General features: G+C 38.2%; 2 protein-coding genes and 1 pseudogene across 3 annotated transcripts; 1 reads left to right on the forward strand and 2 right to left on the reverse strand.

The window, feature by feature from the left end:
- Positions 1-1,241: 1,241 nt before the first annotated feature.
- On the forward strand, positions 1,242-6,988 carry LOC137736224 (aminopeptidase P1-like). The gene is made up of 16 exons (XM_068475539.1): positions 1,242-1,492; positions 1,707-1,770; positions 1,871-2,010; positions 2,206-2,490; positions 2,585-2,707; positions 3,040-3,315; positions 3,428-3,514; positions 3,680-3,747; positions 4,043-4,109; positions 4,417-4,551; positions 4,682-4,762; positions 5,349-5,403; positions 5,518-5,622; positions 5,726-5,797; positions 6,164-6,288; positions 6,591-6,988. The coding sequence occupies exons 1-16, from the start codon at positions 1,400-1,402 to the stop codon at positions 6,750-6,752; spliced, it is 1,938 nt and encodes a 645-aa protein (XP_068331640.1). The 5' UTR covers positions 1,242-1,399; the 3' UTR covers positions 6,753-6,988.
- A 2,508-nt stretch (positions 6,989-9,496) lies between these two features.
- Positions 9,497-11,369, reverse strand: LOC137729052 (anthocyanidin 3-O-glucosyltransferase 5-like; annotated as a pseudogene).
- A 2,181-nt stretch (positions 11,370-13,550) lies between these two features.
- LOC137712383 (anthocyanidin 3-O-glucosyltransferase 5-like) lies at positions 13,551-15,995 on the reverse strand. 2 transcript variants are annotated; one of them, XM_068451480.1, is made up of 2 exons: positions 14,681-15,995; positions 13,551-14,498 (listed from the first exon to the last, which is right to left on the reverse strand). In XM_068451480.1, the coding sequence occupies exons 1-2, from the start codon at positions 15,645-15,647 to the stop codon at positions 14,035-14,037; spliced, it is 1,431 nt and encodes a 476-aa protein (XP_068307581.1). In that variant the 5' UTR covers positions 15,648-15,995; the 3' UTR covers positions 13,551-14,034. The 2 variants fall into 2 exon arrangements, with proteins under 2 accessions (XP_068307581.1, XP_068307576.1); XM_068451475.1 differs by having other exon boundaries at positions 13,551-14,501.
- Positions 15,996-17,473: the final 1,478 nt, after the last annotated feature.

Here is a 17,473-nt window from a genome sequence, read left to right on the forward strand (position 1 = left end):
ATTGCATTGCTGGGCGATAGGCGATAGGTCTATCAAAACACATTGATCTTGGCCTCATTGGTAAATCCATTGATAGTTATCGCTTCAACATAACGAATTTAAGTTGAACAGAATAATTTAAGTTCGAAACTCTTTCTCTGTAAATTTTAATTAAATTAAATATTGCTTGAATAAAAGATCAGAAATTGTTATTTTGTGTAGGGTGCAACTCAGGCGGATTGGAAGGTCAACCCAATTCTAACCTAACTTTTACAATTTGGGCTCGGGTTCGGGTTGGGTTTTATTCGGGTTCATTTGGGCTCGGGTTTAATTAGGTTAGGGTTTAGTTGGGTTGGGTTCGAGTTGCCCAACTTTTTTAAGTTTAATCTTGTAACAACTTAATTTCCAAAAATTCCTAAAAAAAATTAAGCCAAGTAGCATCAAATCTAGCTAATATTAATTTCATAAATCAATCTACTATAAAGCTTTAGGATTTAGAGACTATGAATATGGGTTGACTAATCAAAGCCCCTTATTCTCTAAAAGCTTAAGTAATTATAAGGGGTAATTTATTAAAAAAATATTAGAAAGGGCGTTGGTTTTTGGACTTGGCTCACTTGGGTGTGGTATGAGCATTAATTGATATGGGTTACAATCTGGTTAGATTTGGTTTGGTTAGTCAGGTTGGGTTTGATTGGGGATGGACGGACAAATGATCAACCCAACTCAACCCAATCAATGAACGGGTTGAAATTGGGTTGGATTTGGACGGATTATAACTTAAAAAAATACTCATTTATTTGGAGTTTAAAGTTGGGTTGGACATGAATGGGTTCGGATTGGCCCAATCCAAGTTGCACCCCTACTTTCTTCGTAATGACGTTTTGAACCCTACCATAAGCGACAAAACATATCATAATTTAGGAGGACCGAAGGAATAGCGACAAGGACAGTTTGGTGTCGCGGCAAAGTAGGGAGGTATGTGATTATGTTTGGGTCAACCGACCCCCATCTTGCCTTGTACATGTTCTATATAATGATGGTCCTCCCTGTCTTCCTTAGGCTCTTAGTTGGTAGTGCAAGGAGTGACACTTTAGCATTTGATGCAGTGTCGTATGCACCTCCTTGTACTGCTCTTCTTTCTTTGCTGTAGCTGGCTTGTTTGCTTCGCGGTAAGCCCTCTTGTAATCTTTGGTATCTTTACCCGAGTAATGCATTATCTTGTTCTTCAAAAAAAAAAAAAAAAAAAAAAGGAATAGCGACAAGGACATTTCCGTAAACTCGGAACGCAGACTCCAACGAATTGCAACATCGTATTAAAGTCGGACCTCGAAAGCAAACTACTTTGTTCAGATTCACTCTCGCATTCACTCTCTCTTCGTTTTTTCGACGACTCCAAATTCGTCGCCGAAAAACAGATATGGCGGACACTCTCGCCGCTCTGAGGTCTCTAATGGCGTCCCACTCTCCGCCTCTCGAGGCCTTGGTCGTCCCTTCTGAAGATTACCACCAGGTCTGTCTCAATCTGTCAATTTTAATTATGCCCTTGTCACTCGACTTTAACGTTGTTTCGATGAAACCTTGTATCCGAACATTTTCGATTTTATTCATTTGATTTGTTCCTCTATCAAGATTGGAACTTTTAGATTGCAATTTGTAAATTTTGTGTTTTTTTTTTTAATTTACTTTTAAGGATGTTAGAAGTGATTTTTGTGTTGTAATTGCAGAGTGAGTATGTTTCGGCACGAGACAAAAGGCGTGAGTTCGTTTCCGGCTTCACCGGGAGTGCTGGTTAGTATTGTGATGTTGTTTAAGGATGCCGCTGTCTAAATTTGATTGCTTTAAGTTGAATTTTGAAGCTTTTAATGTTGTCGTGTTAAATTGTGTTCAGGTTTGGCACTTATAACGAAGGATGAAGCGCGGCTATGGACCGATGGTCGGTACTTTTTGCAGGCAACGCAGCAACTCAGTGACCAGTGGCAGCTTATGCGAATGGGGGAAGACCCGACTGTCGATGTCTGGATGGCAGATGTGAGTCACTGCTTCTTTGAGTAACTTCTGTTGTTATTTTCAATGTTGTTTATTCAGTACTTTTGACCTTTTTGTATCGACGCTGGCATTAATTTACAAGTTGGTTCTAAATGATGACTCCAGTTAAATTACCTGTGACTTTGCGGATTCTTGTTTGCCGCTGTATTAAGTGAATTTTGTGATTTGTTTTTGTAGAATCTTCCTGAAGGTTCAGCCATTGGTATTGATCCTTGGTGCGCGTCAATAAACACTGCGCAACTATGGGAGCGTGCCTTTGCCAATAAACAACAGAAGTTGGTTCAGACTTCCACAAATTTGGTAGATGAAGTTTGGAATAATCGCCCCCCTGTGGAAATTAATCCGGTCATTGTACATCCTTTGGAATATGCTGGTCGTTCTGTTGTGGATAAGTTGAAGGATTTAAGACAAAAAATCGTACAAGGGAACGCTCGCGGTATAATCATCTCAGCGCTTGATGAGGTTAGTCTGTTTGGTGTGTTGCTTTATGTGGCATCCTACTTTACTCTATTTTGATTTTGTCATGCGGTATCTCAATTTAATTGCTACTCTACAGGTTGCTTGGTTGTATAATATTCGTGGCACTGATGTTGCCTACAGTCCAGTTGTTCATGCATTTGCTATCGTGACATCCAAATCGGCTTTCTTTTATGTTGACAAAAGGAAGGTTTCCGCTGAGGTCAGTTAAACCATACACAGTTGATATACTATCATAAATAATACACACACACACATAGATACACACACATATCATCTTATTAAGCAACCTTCATAAGGCAGTGAATATTGGCTTGAAGTTATCAAGCCACCGGTAATAATAGATGCATTTACTATTTTCCATCACCAATTTTTGTGTCTTTAACTGATAACATTAATTGTACCCTTTGGACAAAATTATGCTGTCCCCCATTTCTTTTTCGTATATCCTTTTTTCCATGTTAGAATGCTAGAGTGAGCATGAGCAGTTAATTGGTTTAGTAGACATATCTGACAAATTCACTCGATATGCAGGTAAACTCTTATTTGGAAGAAAATGGGATTGCTGTCCGGGACTATAAAGCAGTGAGCTCGGATGTTGCCTTGCTTGCGTCTAATCAGCTCAAACCTTCATCTACAGTTAAAGGAACTGAAGCTGAAAAGGCTAATGGTGGAAACAAAGCAGAAGAAACAGATAATGACCTCATATGGGCTGACCCTGGTTCATGCTGTTATGCTTTGTATTCAAGACTAAACCCCGAAAAGGTTATTTTACAGCAGTCGCCTTTGGCCCTAGCAAAAGCTCTAAAGGTAGCATGCTGCACTTCCTATCCTGTGGAGATAGCAATTTGTTTCTGATAGTTGTGCCAGTGATTTTATTCTATTCATTTTTTCTTATCAACTGATTGCTCTAAAATTTTAGAACCCGGTCGAATTGGAAGGGTTAAAGAAAGCTCATATCCGGGATGGTGCAGCTGTTGTGCAATATCTTGTGTGGTTTGATAAGCAGGTAAATTGTGACACATATGGTATCATAATATCTTTAAATTTCTAAACAATATTTTCTTAGTTTCTATTCTATATGTTTTCCAGATTTTGATGCGTTTAGTTTCCTAGATTTGCAGCAATATGAAAGGCCTGAAATAATGCTTGAGCTTGTATAATAAAAATGCAGGCGCAGGAGATATATGGGGCTTCTGGTTTCTTTTCGGAGGGGGAGGCAACAGATAAGAAAAACCACTCGTAAGTTTGAGTCTGCTTGTTGAATTTCATACCTCTCATTGTGTGGATGAGATGCATCATGGTCTTGATATGGTATGATTTACGATGTCAGCAAGATGTGAAAATCACACATAGAACTGCTTTTGTCCAATTGCAGTTAATGATCATCCATTCTATGGACTTTCATACAGTTGATGCCTTATACTGTTCTACGCTTAATTTAATATTTTAGTTGCTCAATATACGCTGAGTGGCACAAATTTTTATAATTCTATTATATATTTGCATGTTGATTGAATTGAATGAACTATGACAGGAAAACTGCAAAGCTAACCGAGGTGACTGTAAGTGATAAGCTGGAGGGCTTTCGAGCATCAAAAGAGGTAGTGTGAACTTTTAATACGAAAATCCAACATGAAGGTAGCGAAATTCCTTTGATACAAGTGTGCTTTTCCCTCATATATATATTTCTTGGATCCTGTGATGTTCTTTCTATTTGGTATATTTGCAATCATGGTTCTGACTGTAAAAACTCTCTTCCACACTCACTAATATTTGCAACAAGCGGATACAGAAAATGAAATATGCTGTTCAATTTATTGTTAGATGTTTACTTGTATGCTTATCTACCTCCATGCATGTTTTGTTTGCTTGACATGATATGAATTTCTTTTTCTGTCATATTTGCAGAACTTTAGAGGTTTAAGTTTCCCTACTATTTCGTCTGTTGGCCCAAATGCGGCAATCATTCATTATTCACCAGAAGCAGAAACTTGTGCTGAGTTTGATCCGGACAGCATATATCTTTTTGACTCTGGGGCACAGGTTTGTCAAATGTCATGGAAGATTCCGCTGATAAAAATTACCGACCAATTTCATTTTTAATGTTCTAGTGTATCATTTACTCACGATGCTTCTGTTTCTTTAATTTTTAATGTTGATGGCATGGTTGCAGTATCTTGATGGAACAACTGATATAACACGGACGGTTCATTTTGGTAAACCTTCAGCGCATGAGAAAGCGTGCTATACGGCAGTAAGTTCTTTTTGTTCTTCCCTTTTGTGACATTGTTATTTTGTAGTTGAGCTCATCGTAATTTGAACGTTGTTGTCCCAACTCTGTTTTTCTGTGGCGTGAATTGCAAAAATCTGTAATGGTTCATTCATTCTGCTATTAATGACTCATTGTCACCAGACTCACCACCTACAGTTTTTAACAACCGTATCCCACCCTGACCCTCAGCACCTTCCCCAAGCTTATTACTATCTTTGTTAAGATTTCAGTTTACCATGTCACAAAATAACCACGCAAACACAATGAAGCAGTACGATCCATATTAGCTTTTTACACTTGAAACTCAAATCCAAATCCCCATTTTGTATCCTTCCATCTAAATGAACCCTTAGATTCAGCTGATAACCTACGAGTTATGAATTTAGATTCAAAATGGAATTTCAATATTATTTTTTATTCTATGTGTTCGATGAATTTTGAATCTTTGATTCACAACGGCTGAATCCATTCTGTCTGCATGTGTAGACCGTTATCCCAAAATTCATTCAAGTCAATACTCATGTTAGAATTCTATGAACTAGCTTGATATGCTGCATTACTTTTGCAGGTCCTCAAAGGTCATATAGGTCTCGGGAATGCTCGATTTCCTAATGGAACCAATGGTATTTCATGTTTTTATCTTCTTTTTGTTCTTTCAAATTTTAATCAGATTTTTCAAGTGTAATTTTGTAAGTATATCATTGTTGAATACATTTACATTCACAATCTTTTTACAGGTCATGCCCTTGACATTCTTGCTCGAGTTCCTTTGTGGAAGAGCGGTCTAGATTATCGACATGGTACCGGTCATGGGATTGGGTCTTATCTAAATGTTCATGAAGGTAAATATTAACTACAACTGCTCATCCTTTACTCTCCAGTGCATTGTTTTTGAGCTGATAAATGAATTTTCATTTCTAACTTCCATTTGCACTGGTTGAGCAGGTCCACATTTGATTAGTTTCAGACCACATGCTCGAAATGTCCCGCTGCAAGCTTCCATGACTGTAACAGATGGTTAGTTTCAGTATATACAATTGTTGTTGTCATTAGTATATTATTTGTTTCATTTTACGCTTGTATAAGAACTTTCTCAAACTTAACAAAGAAGGAATTAAATCCCACATACCAGAGGATAGCCATGCATTATGATTTATAGATATTGCTTAGGTTTTCCTCTTATTCTTTTGTTGATTATCCGTGCTCTCTAGTATTCATGTTTCTTGATTTTTTTTGTCGTTCATGCATACTAATTAGTCTTACTCTTTGAGGCCATGCTTGGTTTATAAATTGGTTTGAGTATCCATGAATGTGAATAATTATGAGCTTCTTCAATGGTACTGTGTGAATTGTAATTGACTCCACTGAAACTGCACTTTTCAGAACCTGGATACTACGAGGACGGCAATTTCGGTATAAGATTGGAGAACGTGCTTATTGTCAACGAAGCTGATACAAAATTCAACTTCGGTGACAAGGGTTACTTACAATTTGAGCATATAACTTGGGTAAGCTTGCTTTTGTCTCTATTAATTCATAAACTGTTATGCAATGTGATTGTGCAATTTATTACTTTCCTTACTGTTAAATAGTTCGATTTCCATGCTATGCATGCCTTTTCTTTCCTTTTTCTTTTCGTTTGGACGACTTGCACATAAACATTGGACATGAACTTAATTTGTACACGAGTTAACGTAGTCACCCAATGGCCTGGCATTTACGTTATTACGACACTTTCTCACTCAGTTTATAGAGGTCAATAAAAGTTGAGCTGATGTAGAATTTTCTATCCGTTCTATTCTCTTTCCAGACACCATACCAGAGAAAGTTGATCGACTTGAGTCTTTTAGTACCTGAAGAATTGGAGTGGCTCAACGCCTACCATTCCAAATGTAAGGATATTCTGGCTCCGTACTTGGATGAATCTGAGAAGGCGTGGCTGAAAAAAGCCACTGAACCCGTAAGCGCATGAGCTGCATCCCTCCCTCGTCTCTCCAGGAGAATCAGAAACGTGAGCTTTCTGAATGTGCATATTGACTCAATAATCAAGATGAGTAGTATCTCTTGTGCCATCCGTTTTTATGATTATTTATTTGGAAACTTTGCTTCCTTCTTTTACAAGTCATCGTTGTTTAGACATCGATAATGCATATTCCTGCTTTCCAATGTTACCGAGAAATCGGACCTATGACACCGATGATTGGATTCTGTGGACTGTTAGCCTTGACGATTAGTTATCTGTGCGTGCCTCAAGTCCTATTATCACGCAGTCTCAACTTTCCGGCATGGGGCGTTGATCTCGTATAGCCTTGCCAATGCGGACACTGCATTGGATGAACTGCTTCGCCAATCCAAATAACATTCGAATTACAACTGAACTCGACCAAATCACTCCGCATTCTTTGAATTAACAGCAATCACGTGTTCTAATTTTACGACATGAAAAAACGTGATTAACTTGAAATATCGTTAATCATGCATTGTTATGTGTTTCTCCTGCTATGAACACGTTATTCTCAGTATTCCGAAAATCGACCTAGGCGGTGATGACCCGCCATGATTTAGGTCATATTGTTTCAAAAAATCGGTTTGGAGCTAAGTGGCGCCTAGGCGGTGGTGGGCTAGGCAGCACCTCAGAGGCTCCTAGGCGGTTTGGGTTTTTTTTTTTTTTTTTTTTTTTTTTCAGTTTTTTATTAATTGTGTGCTTTTTTAGTTTTTTAGTTTCATGGTGGTATATTTATGGAAGTGGTGTCCCTAATTTGCAAAGGATGGATTGACTATAAGTTCATCTAATTGTGAAATGAATTGGAGCACTTTTGAGGGGATACATACAAAGAAAAGAAATAAACTAGATACAACAAGGTTAAATAATTTAATCTATGTCCAATCCAATGAAAGGATTATTAACTAGAAGAATTTAGTTTATCATCCAAGAATACTTCTCATTATGATTATATGCTTACTGTTTTTTAAATATTGAACTTGTTGGATGGATGTACTTTATATATTCTTCTACTTCTACTTTTGCATTTTATCATATGGGGTGTAATATCCATACACCCTTTTTTACTTCTCACGCATTCTTCTAATTTTCAGCTTTCGGATTGAATGAATTGAAGAAAATCAAAGGATAAAAATTAACAACGGGTGTGTAGAAATCACCACCCTTTATCATTCTTTTATTATCTATACAAGTAGGCACTTATTACAAGGTAAATTATAAATTTACATAAATCCGCCTAGGCTTTGCTTAGACGCTAGACTCCTGCTCGTCACCCTATTAGCGCCTAACATTTTCTAGAACCTTGGTTATTCTTCCTGCTTGGTAGCTCACCATAACGGTGTTACTCTCTTCTCACTGCACGTCGAAACCCTCGTTTGACTTGGATCTTGATCTTCTCCTTGCTACCCATATAGTGTTGATAGATGAAACTTAGGAAGGAGTAAATGCGAAGCTTAATCTTTGGAGAAAAGTGTTGGAATCTAAAGTTCAGTGCAAACGAAGGCTCAAATAAGTTAGGGGTGAGGATTGGAGATTAGGAAGTACCAAAGAACAACTGATTTCGCTACCTAGGATCTATCTTGCAAAAGAATGGAGAGTTGGATTGAGACCTCAACCATAGAATACATGCTGGATGGATGAAGTGGAATAGTGCATCTGGCGTGTTGTGTGACCGTCGTATGCCACTGAAGCTTAAGAGAAAATTTTATATGACGACAATAAGGCCAACAATGCTTTATGGCACAGAATGTTGGGGGGGGGGGTGAAGCATCAACATGTACCTAAAATAGGTGTAGCGGAGATGAAAATGCTTCGTTGAATGTGTGGGCATGCAAGAAAAGATAAGATTAGGAACGAGGATATTCGAAATAAAGTAGGAGTAGCTGAAATTGAAGGAAAGATAAGAGAAAATCGGTTACGGTTGTTTGGACATGTGAAACGAAGGCCTACTGACACTCCAATTAGAAGATGCGATTATGGGATAAAGGTTCAAGGTCAAAGGGGTAAAAGAAGACCTAGGAAGACTTTGGAAGAGACTCTAAGAAAAATCTATTGATCAACTAGACCTTATGTAAAAATGCATTTTGCGCATAGAACAACTTTTTTCTTATGATTTAGAATTGGTCATTGTTTGCCAAGAGAGCAACAAAATGCCTAAGAATTTTCTACCAAGTCCAAGTCCTTCATGAGTTACACGATTGTTTTAAAGTCCCGTGAAACAAATTCCCCCTTAGGAGTGGTAATGCGTACATGATAAAAGATAATCATCGTAAGGCTCATGTCGAAAGACGTCTTGAATTTCGTTTGGGTATGACTTCTTTTACTTATTTAGGTGTTTTTATTTTTCACGGTAAATCAAAGAGAATTCATTTTAAAGCTTCAGTAGACCAGGCAAAGGCTTGTCTTTTGGTTTGGAAAGGTGATTTATCTAGCATAACTAATTATTAATTTTAGGTCAACCACCACAGGATAGACCAGTGGTTGAAGACGAATTCTAGACCTTTATTCTATACGGCACGTTCTGGGTTTGATTTTTTGCAACAGTGAATCACACGGTCAAGAAGAGGCTAAACAAATAATATCACTCTAAGTAGGTCAAAAGTTAGATTATATCACATGATAATTTCAAAAGTACATCTCCAAAATGATTTATATTACAAGCACCGAGTCCAAAGGACTCTGAATGTACAAGACAACAATATTAATGTGTGTATACAAATAGGGAATTATTATTAGCATTTCAAAAAGTGCTAATAACAATTCCTTACAAATAAAAGAGAAATATTATGATACACTTGTACATTTACATAACTGTCATATAATTATAGGCATGTATATTTACTAGGGATGCAGTTTGAGTTGGGTCAATCCGAATCCGTCATGCTCAATTTGGTTTCAAATCGATCAAGTGGGTTAAAATGAAAGAAAAACCCACCCAAACCCAACTCGATCATTTATTGGGTTGGATTGGATTGATTCTTTGCAAATACATCACTTCCCTGGATCTTTGACGCACATACAAATGACTTACTCTCACTTAAATTCACTGTGCTTTGCGAATTGAGAGAGGGCATTATAAGACGAACCTCCCTTTTCCAAAGATTTTTCACCACTTGCTTTCATCTTCTTCACTCTATCTCTCAACGCAAAACCTTCTTCGTCCGCCATGATCTTTCTCACCATTTCCTCTATCTCCTCCATCTCCACCACTTTCTTCCACAGTGGAATCTTAGACCGAACCGCCACACCAAGCTCCTCTGTTAAGAGTGTGGCGTTCATCCTCTGCTCTGCTTAGAGCAGCCAAGCAATCATAGCTACTCCGTTCGTGATGCTCTCTAGGGTTGAATTCCATCCACAGTGCGATAAAAACCCTCCAACTGCTGGATGGGCCAAAATGTCCACTTATGGGGCCCAGAAAGGGATGACTAGCCCGAGATCCTTGGTCCGGTCCAAGAACCCCTTAGGTAAGTACTTTGATGGGTTATTGCCATCGTCACCGCTTCCACCTGTGAAGAAGGCACCATCCGCAGTTAAGGTAGGCGAGTGTATCACCCAAATGAACCCTTGTTGATTCAGCTCTAAACCCCAAGCGAGTTCGGTCATTTGCTCGAACGACACATAAATCACAGACTCGTTGGGCTTCATGTCTAGCCAATCAAACACCTTTCCCGTCGGAAGGTTATTGGGCCTTATGAACGGCTCAATTGGGAACACGGGCATATTTGTGTACCGGCCCAACAATTTCTCATCCCGAAGTGCTGCAAGAGTCTTGGGCTCTAGATCCTCCCAAATGTTCACTAGAACACCATTACCTTTTGAAGTCTGACGACAAATCTCAACAAAATCAAAGTACTGCTGTCCGGTCCGGTTCAAAAAAGAGTTGACGACGTCTGGTTGTGGAAGCATGGACCTACAGCCGGGGATTTTGATTGGCTCTTTTTGTTGGGTGAACTTCAAAATCTAGGGTTGGACCATAAACCGTGAGGGAGAGAAACCATGCACTGCAAGTCTGCAAGGAATATAAACACATTTTGGAAGGGGTGTGATATCCACACATCCCATTTTACTTCTTACACATCTTTTTAATTTTCGGCTGTCGGATTGGATGAATTGAAGAAGATCAACGGACAGAAATTATCAAGAGATATATGAGAAGTAAAATGGGATGTGTGGATAGCCCATCCCTTTTGGAATCCCCAACTCATTGGCAATGGAAAATAATTCGGTGCCAAACAAGTCTACGATAAGCACCGTGGGGCAAAACTCCATGGCAAGTAAGGCTGACCGGAACGCATGTCGTGCTTCTCGCATCATGACTGCAAGGATTGTCACGACAGCAGCATTAGGAGCGACAAGGCCGGAAATGTCTGGCAGTGGGAGTTCGACGACTCAACAGAGTTTTGGGTTTGCAGCTGTATTAATGAGTTGAGACTCGGCCTCGGAGGTGTGAGATGAGACGACAAAGATTGTGACAGTGAAGTTTTGGTGTGTGACAAGTCGTTTTCCGAGCTCGAGGACTGGGATGAGGTGCCCCATTTCTGGGCTGCACAGTAGTGCTGCATGTTGCTTTGAGCTGGTGATCTCCATGGACATCGTGATAGAGAGTTTGTTTTTTTGCTGGAAGAAAAAAAATCAAGGGGACAGTAGGAGTTTATAGGGAAGAGAAAGTAATCGCATATGTTTTAGGTCACCATGCATGTATGTGGTCCTGAGTCTAGTACGTACAACACATACATGGGAGATTTAGATGCGATATTTAGCCATTATATTCTTTGATCGAAATCTTATTAGTTTTCAATCAAAATCTTTTCAATTACACCACAAATATTAGTATTAATAGATTTCTATGTCAGTATTTTTTTTTTAAATTTAAACTTAAACTTAAAAGGGAAATAATATTTACCTTCCCCGCTTATCATCATGTATTCCACTAACAAATTAAACTACAATTTTAATGCATTAAAATCATAAATTCTAATTTTTCACCTTAACAGCATGAAAAGAAACACTTTTTACCTTTCCCATTTGCTTTTTTAGACCATCTCCAAAGGAAATGTCAAATCCTAAGAGGAATGTCATGTAATCAAATTTAAAAGTAGGAGCAAGCTCCAACCGATATGTCAATCCTATGTGGATTGACATATGAGAGCATCTCCAAGATAACGATCAAATTAGTTTTGATGAGCCGCGTAGATAAATGAATGATCAAATTCGTTTTGATGAGCCATGTTGCTCAAATCGTATTGGAAATTGAGTAGTTAACTTGCCACATTAGTTATTACAACACAGTTTTGTTTGTTTTATTTGCCTACTCCATTTTCTTTTAGTAGAGTGATAGTGTTAGTGTGCTAACTGCTAAGTAGTTAGTTGTTAGGAGAAAGATGAATCAGTAGAGATCAAACTCGCATCAGATTGCATAAACATAATTGTTTTTCACTACTATAATAAAACATTATTTGCATTTGTCTACACCAGTGAAAATGCTCTAAAGACACTCTTTAAAGTTTGTTAGTGCCAATGATCTCATTAAGCCCTTATTAGCGAATTATAAACCACTGCAACCGTGGTCAACTATCCTTCACGGTTTGGGCTTTTGATATCTAAAGTTGTTTCCGATGGTGGCGCTTCAGTATCAGTACACTCAATTTCCAAGCCCTCAGAAACCATTGTCAGTAGGGACAGTATGAAATAGATTTTCTCTTCTTGGCAATGAAAGTTGAGATTTTATCATAAAATCAATTGATAATATGGAGAGTAGTTAAATTACTTAGAAGCACACGTAAGGTCTCTCATTTCATCAATGCAGGATGCATTCTTAACACGCCTAATATGAACAGTAGCACAACTACTTATAAGCACACACAATATCTCTCATCTCATCAATTCATTCTCAACACGCCTAATATTGAGAGTAGCCCAACTAATATGGAGAGTAGTCCAACTACTTATAAGCACACGCAAGATCTCTTCTTTCATCAATGTGAGATTCATTCTCAACAAGCCTCCATCACGTGTGGCGAATTTTCAAGTCTAACACGTGGACAATACAACTTGGGTGACGTCAAGCACGTGTGGCTGTTGGACTTCACATGTGGTATATTCTGCTTTAATACCATAAAAAAGTTGAGGTTCTACTATAAAATCAATTAACAATATAGAGAATAACTCAACTACTTATAAGTACATGTAATGTCACTTTTCTCATTAATATGGGATTCAGGTTCAACAATAGGGCCTTGCGCATGGTTTGCCCATGAGCTCATCACACCGCTCGTTTTTAAGTTATAAAATGAAATGTCAGGCTTACCTACCAGTTTATCAACCCGCAAAAACCGGTTTTTAATATATATATATATATATATATATATATATATGTATGTATGTATTGCATAAGTAGGTGTACCAAATTCAAACCAACAAAACAAAAACAAATTAATAGCTTACGTACACTTAAGATTTTGTTGGAATTTTTTTTTTGTTACATTACCCTTAATGGTACCCATTAGTGGTGTAACTATTAGCTTGGTATACTGCCTTTCTAGTTTGTTTATTGATAGGATATTACGTAATTAAATGAATCAAAATTTTGTGTATCACATTGTGTAGTCAAATTAAATGAACCAAACTATGTAGTATGAATATTCATCCATGTATGATAACAAAATACATACTTATCTTAAAAGGGGACGTAGATATGTGAGTAGATCAATTGATGTGATTGAGAACAAAAGAACAAAATTCATTCTACACGTTTTTTTTTAAGCCCAATGATAGAAATTTCATTAATTCAAAAGAGGCTGATTACAACTCAACACAGAGAATGGACAATTTATAGGCCCGCCCTTCACAAAGACAACCAACCATTACATTCTAGCACAAAGAGGTCAGACAACAGGTCTGAGGATTCCTCGAACAAAGAATGAAAACCCTCACAATGCAGAGCAAATTTAGCAAGACGGTGTGCCATCCTGTTGGCCTGATGACAAACATGGGCTGAAATAAGAGAATACACACCATTTGACCATAAATATTATTGATGTTTATACTTCACCATATAGTATTGAAAATGCTTTCTAGCTAAAATAGTCTATGAAATTGACTTAACTCTTTAGTTTGGTCTCTAACAAGATTTATCAGTTTTCATTGTTAGAGATCAAATTGACGAATTAGGTTAATCTCATAGACCATTTTAGTTAAAAAGCCTGTTGAAAACAAGAAGCATATTTGTGAGCCTTCCTGTTCAGCAAATCTTCTAGCATTTGCTTTGATTGCCACCCGATATTTGAGACAATGCATTATATGAAGAACCAGCTACGCTCAATGCTTTGGCAGCACTCAATTTAAGCTCTTTAACTCTACCTCGTATTGCCTGACCATCTCTATCTACCATGATCTTTCTCACCATTCCCTCTATCTCTTCTCTCCCAACCACTTTCTTCAATGGTAGCACTTTTGATCTGACAGCAACACCAAGTTCCTCCGTCAACAGTGTAGCGTTCAATCTCTGCTCCGCATATAGTGGCCAAACTATCATTGGCACTCCATTGGTGATGCTCTCGATGGTTGAGTTCCACCCACAGTGTGACCAAAACCCTCCTATTGAAGGATGACTTAAAATGTCCACTTGAGGCACCCAAAGAGGCACAACTAGTCCAATGTCACGGGTCCGGGTTAAGAATCCTTTGGGCAAATAGGTTGATGCGTCATTGTCTCCGTCTCCTTAAATAAAAGTACTAAATGTAAGTGAAAGTATCAAATATAACACATCAATAATGTATTAAATATTGTAAATAACATAAATAATCTTAAACCCCAAATCAGTACATAACACAGATAGACTTTTTCTTTAAAGATAACAATTAAAATTTGATGATATAAGAGGTAAGTTTGAGAATTACCTGAAGTGAAAAAAGAAGCATCTGCAGAGTCAGATGGTGGTCGTACAACCCAAATGAATCTTTGTTGACTCAACTCCAACCCCCAAGCCATTTCTGTCATCTGCTCAAAAGACACGGTCCCCCCACTCCCTAACGACACAAATATCACGGACTCACTGGGTTGCTTGTCTAGCCAATTAAACAAGCCCTCCTCTTTTGGACCAGCTGAACCACCTGATTGGACCGGCCTCGTCAACGGTCCAATAGGATAAACTGGCACCTTAGCCACCCCACCCAAGAGTCTCTCCTCCCGGAAAGCATCTAATGTTTCGTGCTGCAAGTCCTCCCATGTATTTATCAAAATCCCATCACTCTTGGGGAAATTAGAACCTATCCTTACGTATTCCAAATATTGTTGGTCAGTCCGGTCCAGCATCGGGTCTACGACGTCTTCGGGCCGAACCGGCTTGCAACCTGGAATTCTCAGCGGTTCAGTCTGGTCCACATACTCTCCTTCCACTTCCTTATCAAGAACTCGCACGTATAGTGTCAACGCTAGGAACCATGCATTGCAAGCAATGAAAACGTACTTGGGAATCCCTAGCTCATCGCCGATGGACAGAGATTCGGTGCTGAAGAGGTCCACGATAAGCACGGTAGGACGAAGGGGAGGCTTCATGCCAAGTATGGCTGACCGAAACGCAGGTCGTACTTCACGCATCATGACTGCAAGGAGTGTAACGACAGCAGCATCGGGGCCAACAAAGCCGGAAATGTCGGGCGGTGGGAGTTCAACAATGTCACAGAATTTGGGGGTGGTGGCTGCCTTGAGGAGCTCAGACTCAGCTTTGGAAGTAGGAGATGGGATGGCAAAGATCGTCACGGTCAAGTTCCGGTGGGTGACAAGTCGTTTTGCAAGCTCGAGGACGGGGATGAGGTGGCCAAGACCTGGGCTGCAAAGTATAGCAGCATGTGGCTTTGAGCTCATGGTAGGCGGGTAGCAATGGTTTTAGCCTATATCTGTCTGGAATCCCTTTTTTCTATCCAAAAAAACCTTATCTCGTCTCCCTTCCACCTCTTTCTCTACTTCTCTGTGTCTCTGCGGGCAGTGACCAATGTCAAAGGAGGAGAAAAGTCAGAAGGGAACAAGAAGAAGAGGGAGAAAAGAGATGGAGAAGCTGAAAAGAATTGGGGAATGGGGTGCGGTGCGGTCTTCACGAGAAAGAAAAAAACAATTGGCGGATGGGGAAGAAGAATCAGAAGAGAACAAGAAGAAGAAGAAGGGGAGGCTGAAAAGTGTTGGGGGATGGCTGAAGAGATTGGGCGATGGGGTGCAGTTAGGGCTTCACGAGAAAGAAAAATAAGCTGGGCTCTCAGCTGGTTTTTTAATATTAATTAACTACACAAATATCTTTTTGACATTTCAAAAAAAAATTTTGATAAACCGTACAAATTCTTTTTAAAGTTTTTGCACAAAGTTTTTTTTTAAAAGAATATCAAAAATATAAAATTATATACTTGGAATATGAGCAATTTAGTAATTACATTAGTTTTTATTTCGATTCATATATTTAAGTAAACAACTTATATAAATAAATATGATTCTTACCCTGATTCCAAGAAATTTTAGTAAATAGTTTCAACAGGAATCTAATTCTAACTCCATTTCATTTCAATTTCCCCTCAATTCAATTCCTTCTCAATTAAATTCCCCTCATTTTGATTACGGAATAATAAACGAGCCCTAAGAGTAATGCTAGGGAGAACAAACTTTTTAAACAAAATTACAAATCAAATAATGTGCCACTAATAAGAAACAAACACGTTAACTGACACTTAATTAATAATCCAATTATCTACAATTACATCATTTAATTTGTAAATTTAATTTAAAAAATTTAATCTTCCAAACATTATTCTTCAAGTAATCAAAACAATCTTTGATCTTAAGCCACCATGAATAGCCTAGTGGTGAGGGTGTGGGTAAGGGGTCCCAGGTTCGAAACCTGGTGTGTGGGTGGGGGTGAAAGAAAAAAAAACCATCTTTTCTCTTCGAGGGAGAGTGATATTTTAGGATTTGAATCCTCACCGATCCCCTCTCTAGGAATCTTAGAGATCAACTCAGAAGCACTGTTGATAAAAAATTGTGTGGCCACAACCAGTGACATTACTAGTTTTCTGCGGATAAGAGTAAGAAAAGAAGAATGGAACAGATGGTTTGTATTTTTTTAAAAGAGTTGATAAATTTTATCGAAACGTGTGATCTAATTATTATTTTATTTTATGTGATTGGAAATTACGAGTGGAAGCATTCGGATTATTCTACGATTAGGTATGGAAATTTCGAGTGGAAGCATTCGGATTATTCTACGATTAGGTTTGAGTCATTATCGTGCTGCATCTAGTCATTAGTGAGACAAATATATATGTATATATTACATAAATTTTAAGTAAGGATCGATTGATGAACAAGCTACGTGATATTTATTTATATTTTTGTCAATGGGTTGGCGCCATTCAGATATGATGAGATTTCATGTGAATAGTTGGGCACAGAATTAGTTGAACGAAACGTGCTGTCGTCTAATTATTTGGTGGGTGTATTTGTGTTTCTTTTGGACGGATTCTCTGTAGGGATTTTAGGAATCTTCACATTCTAATCGTTAATCGTATATCTTGCGGTTAGTTTTCGTCATATATTATTTATGTTTAATTTTAAATAATAAAAAGTCAAACGATTTCTAATCGCATGATATGCGATGAATGTCTAAGATTTGAAAATCTTTAGAATCTCCACAATTTGGATCCGGATGA

This window comes from Pyrus communis, chromosome 1 (genome assembly GCF_963583255.1).
Source record: "Pyrus communis chromosome 1, drPyrComm1.1, whole genome shotgun sequence".
NCBI classification, from domain to species: Eukaryota; Viridiplantae; Streptophyta; class Magnoliopsida; order Rosales; family Rosaceae; genus Pyrus; species Pyrus communis.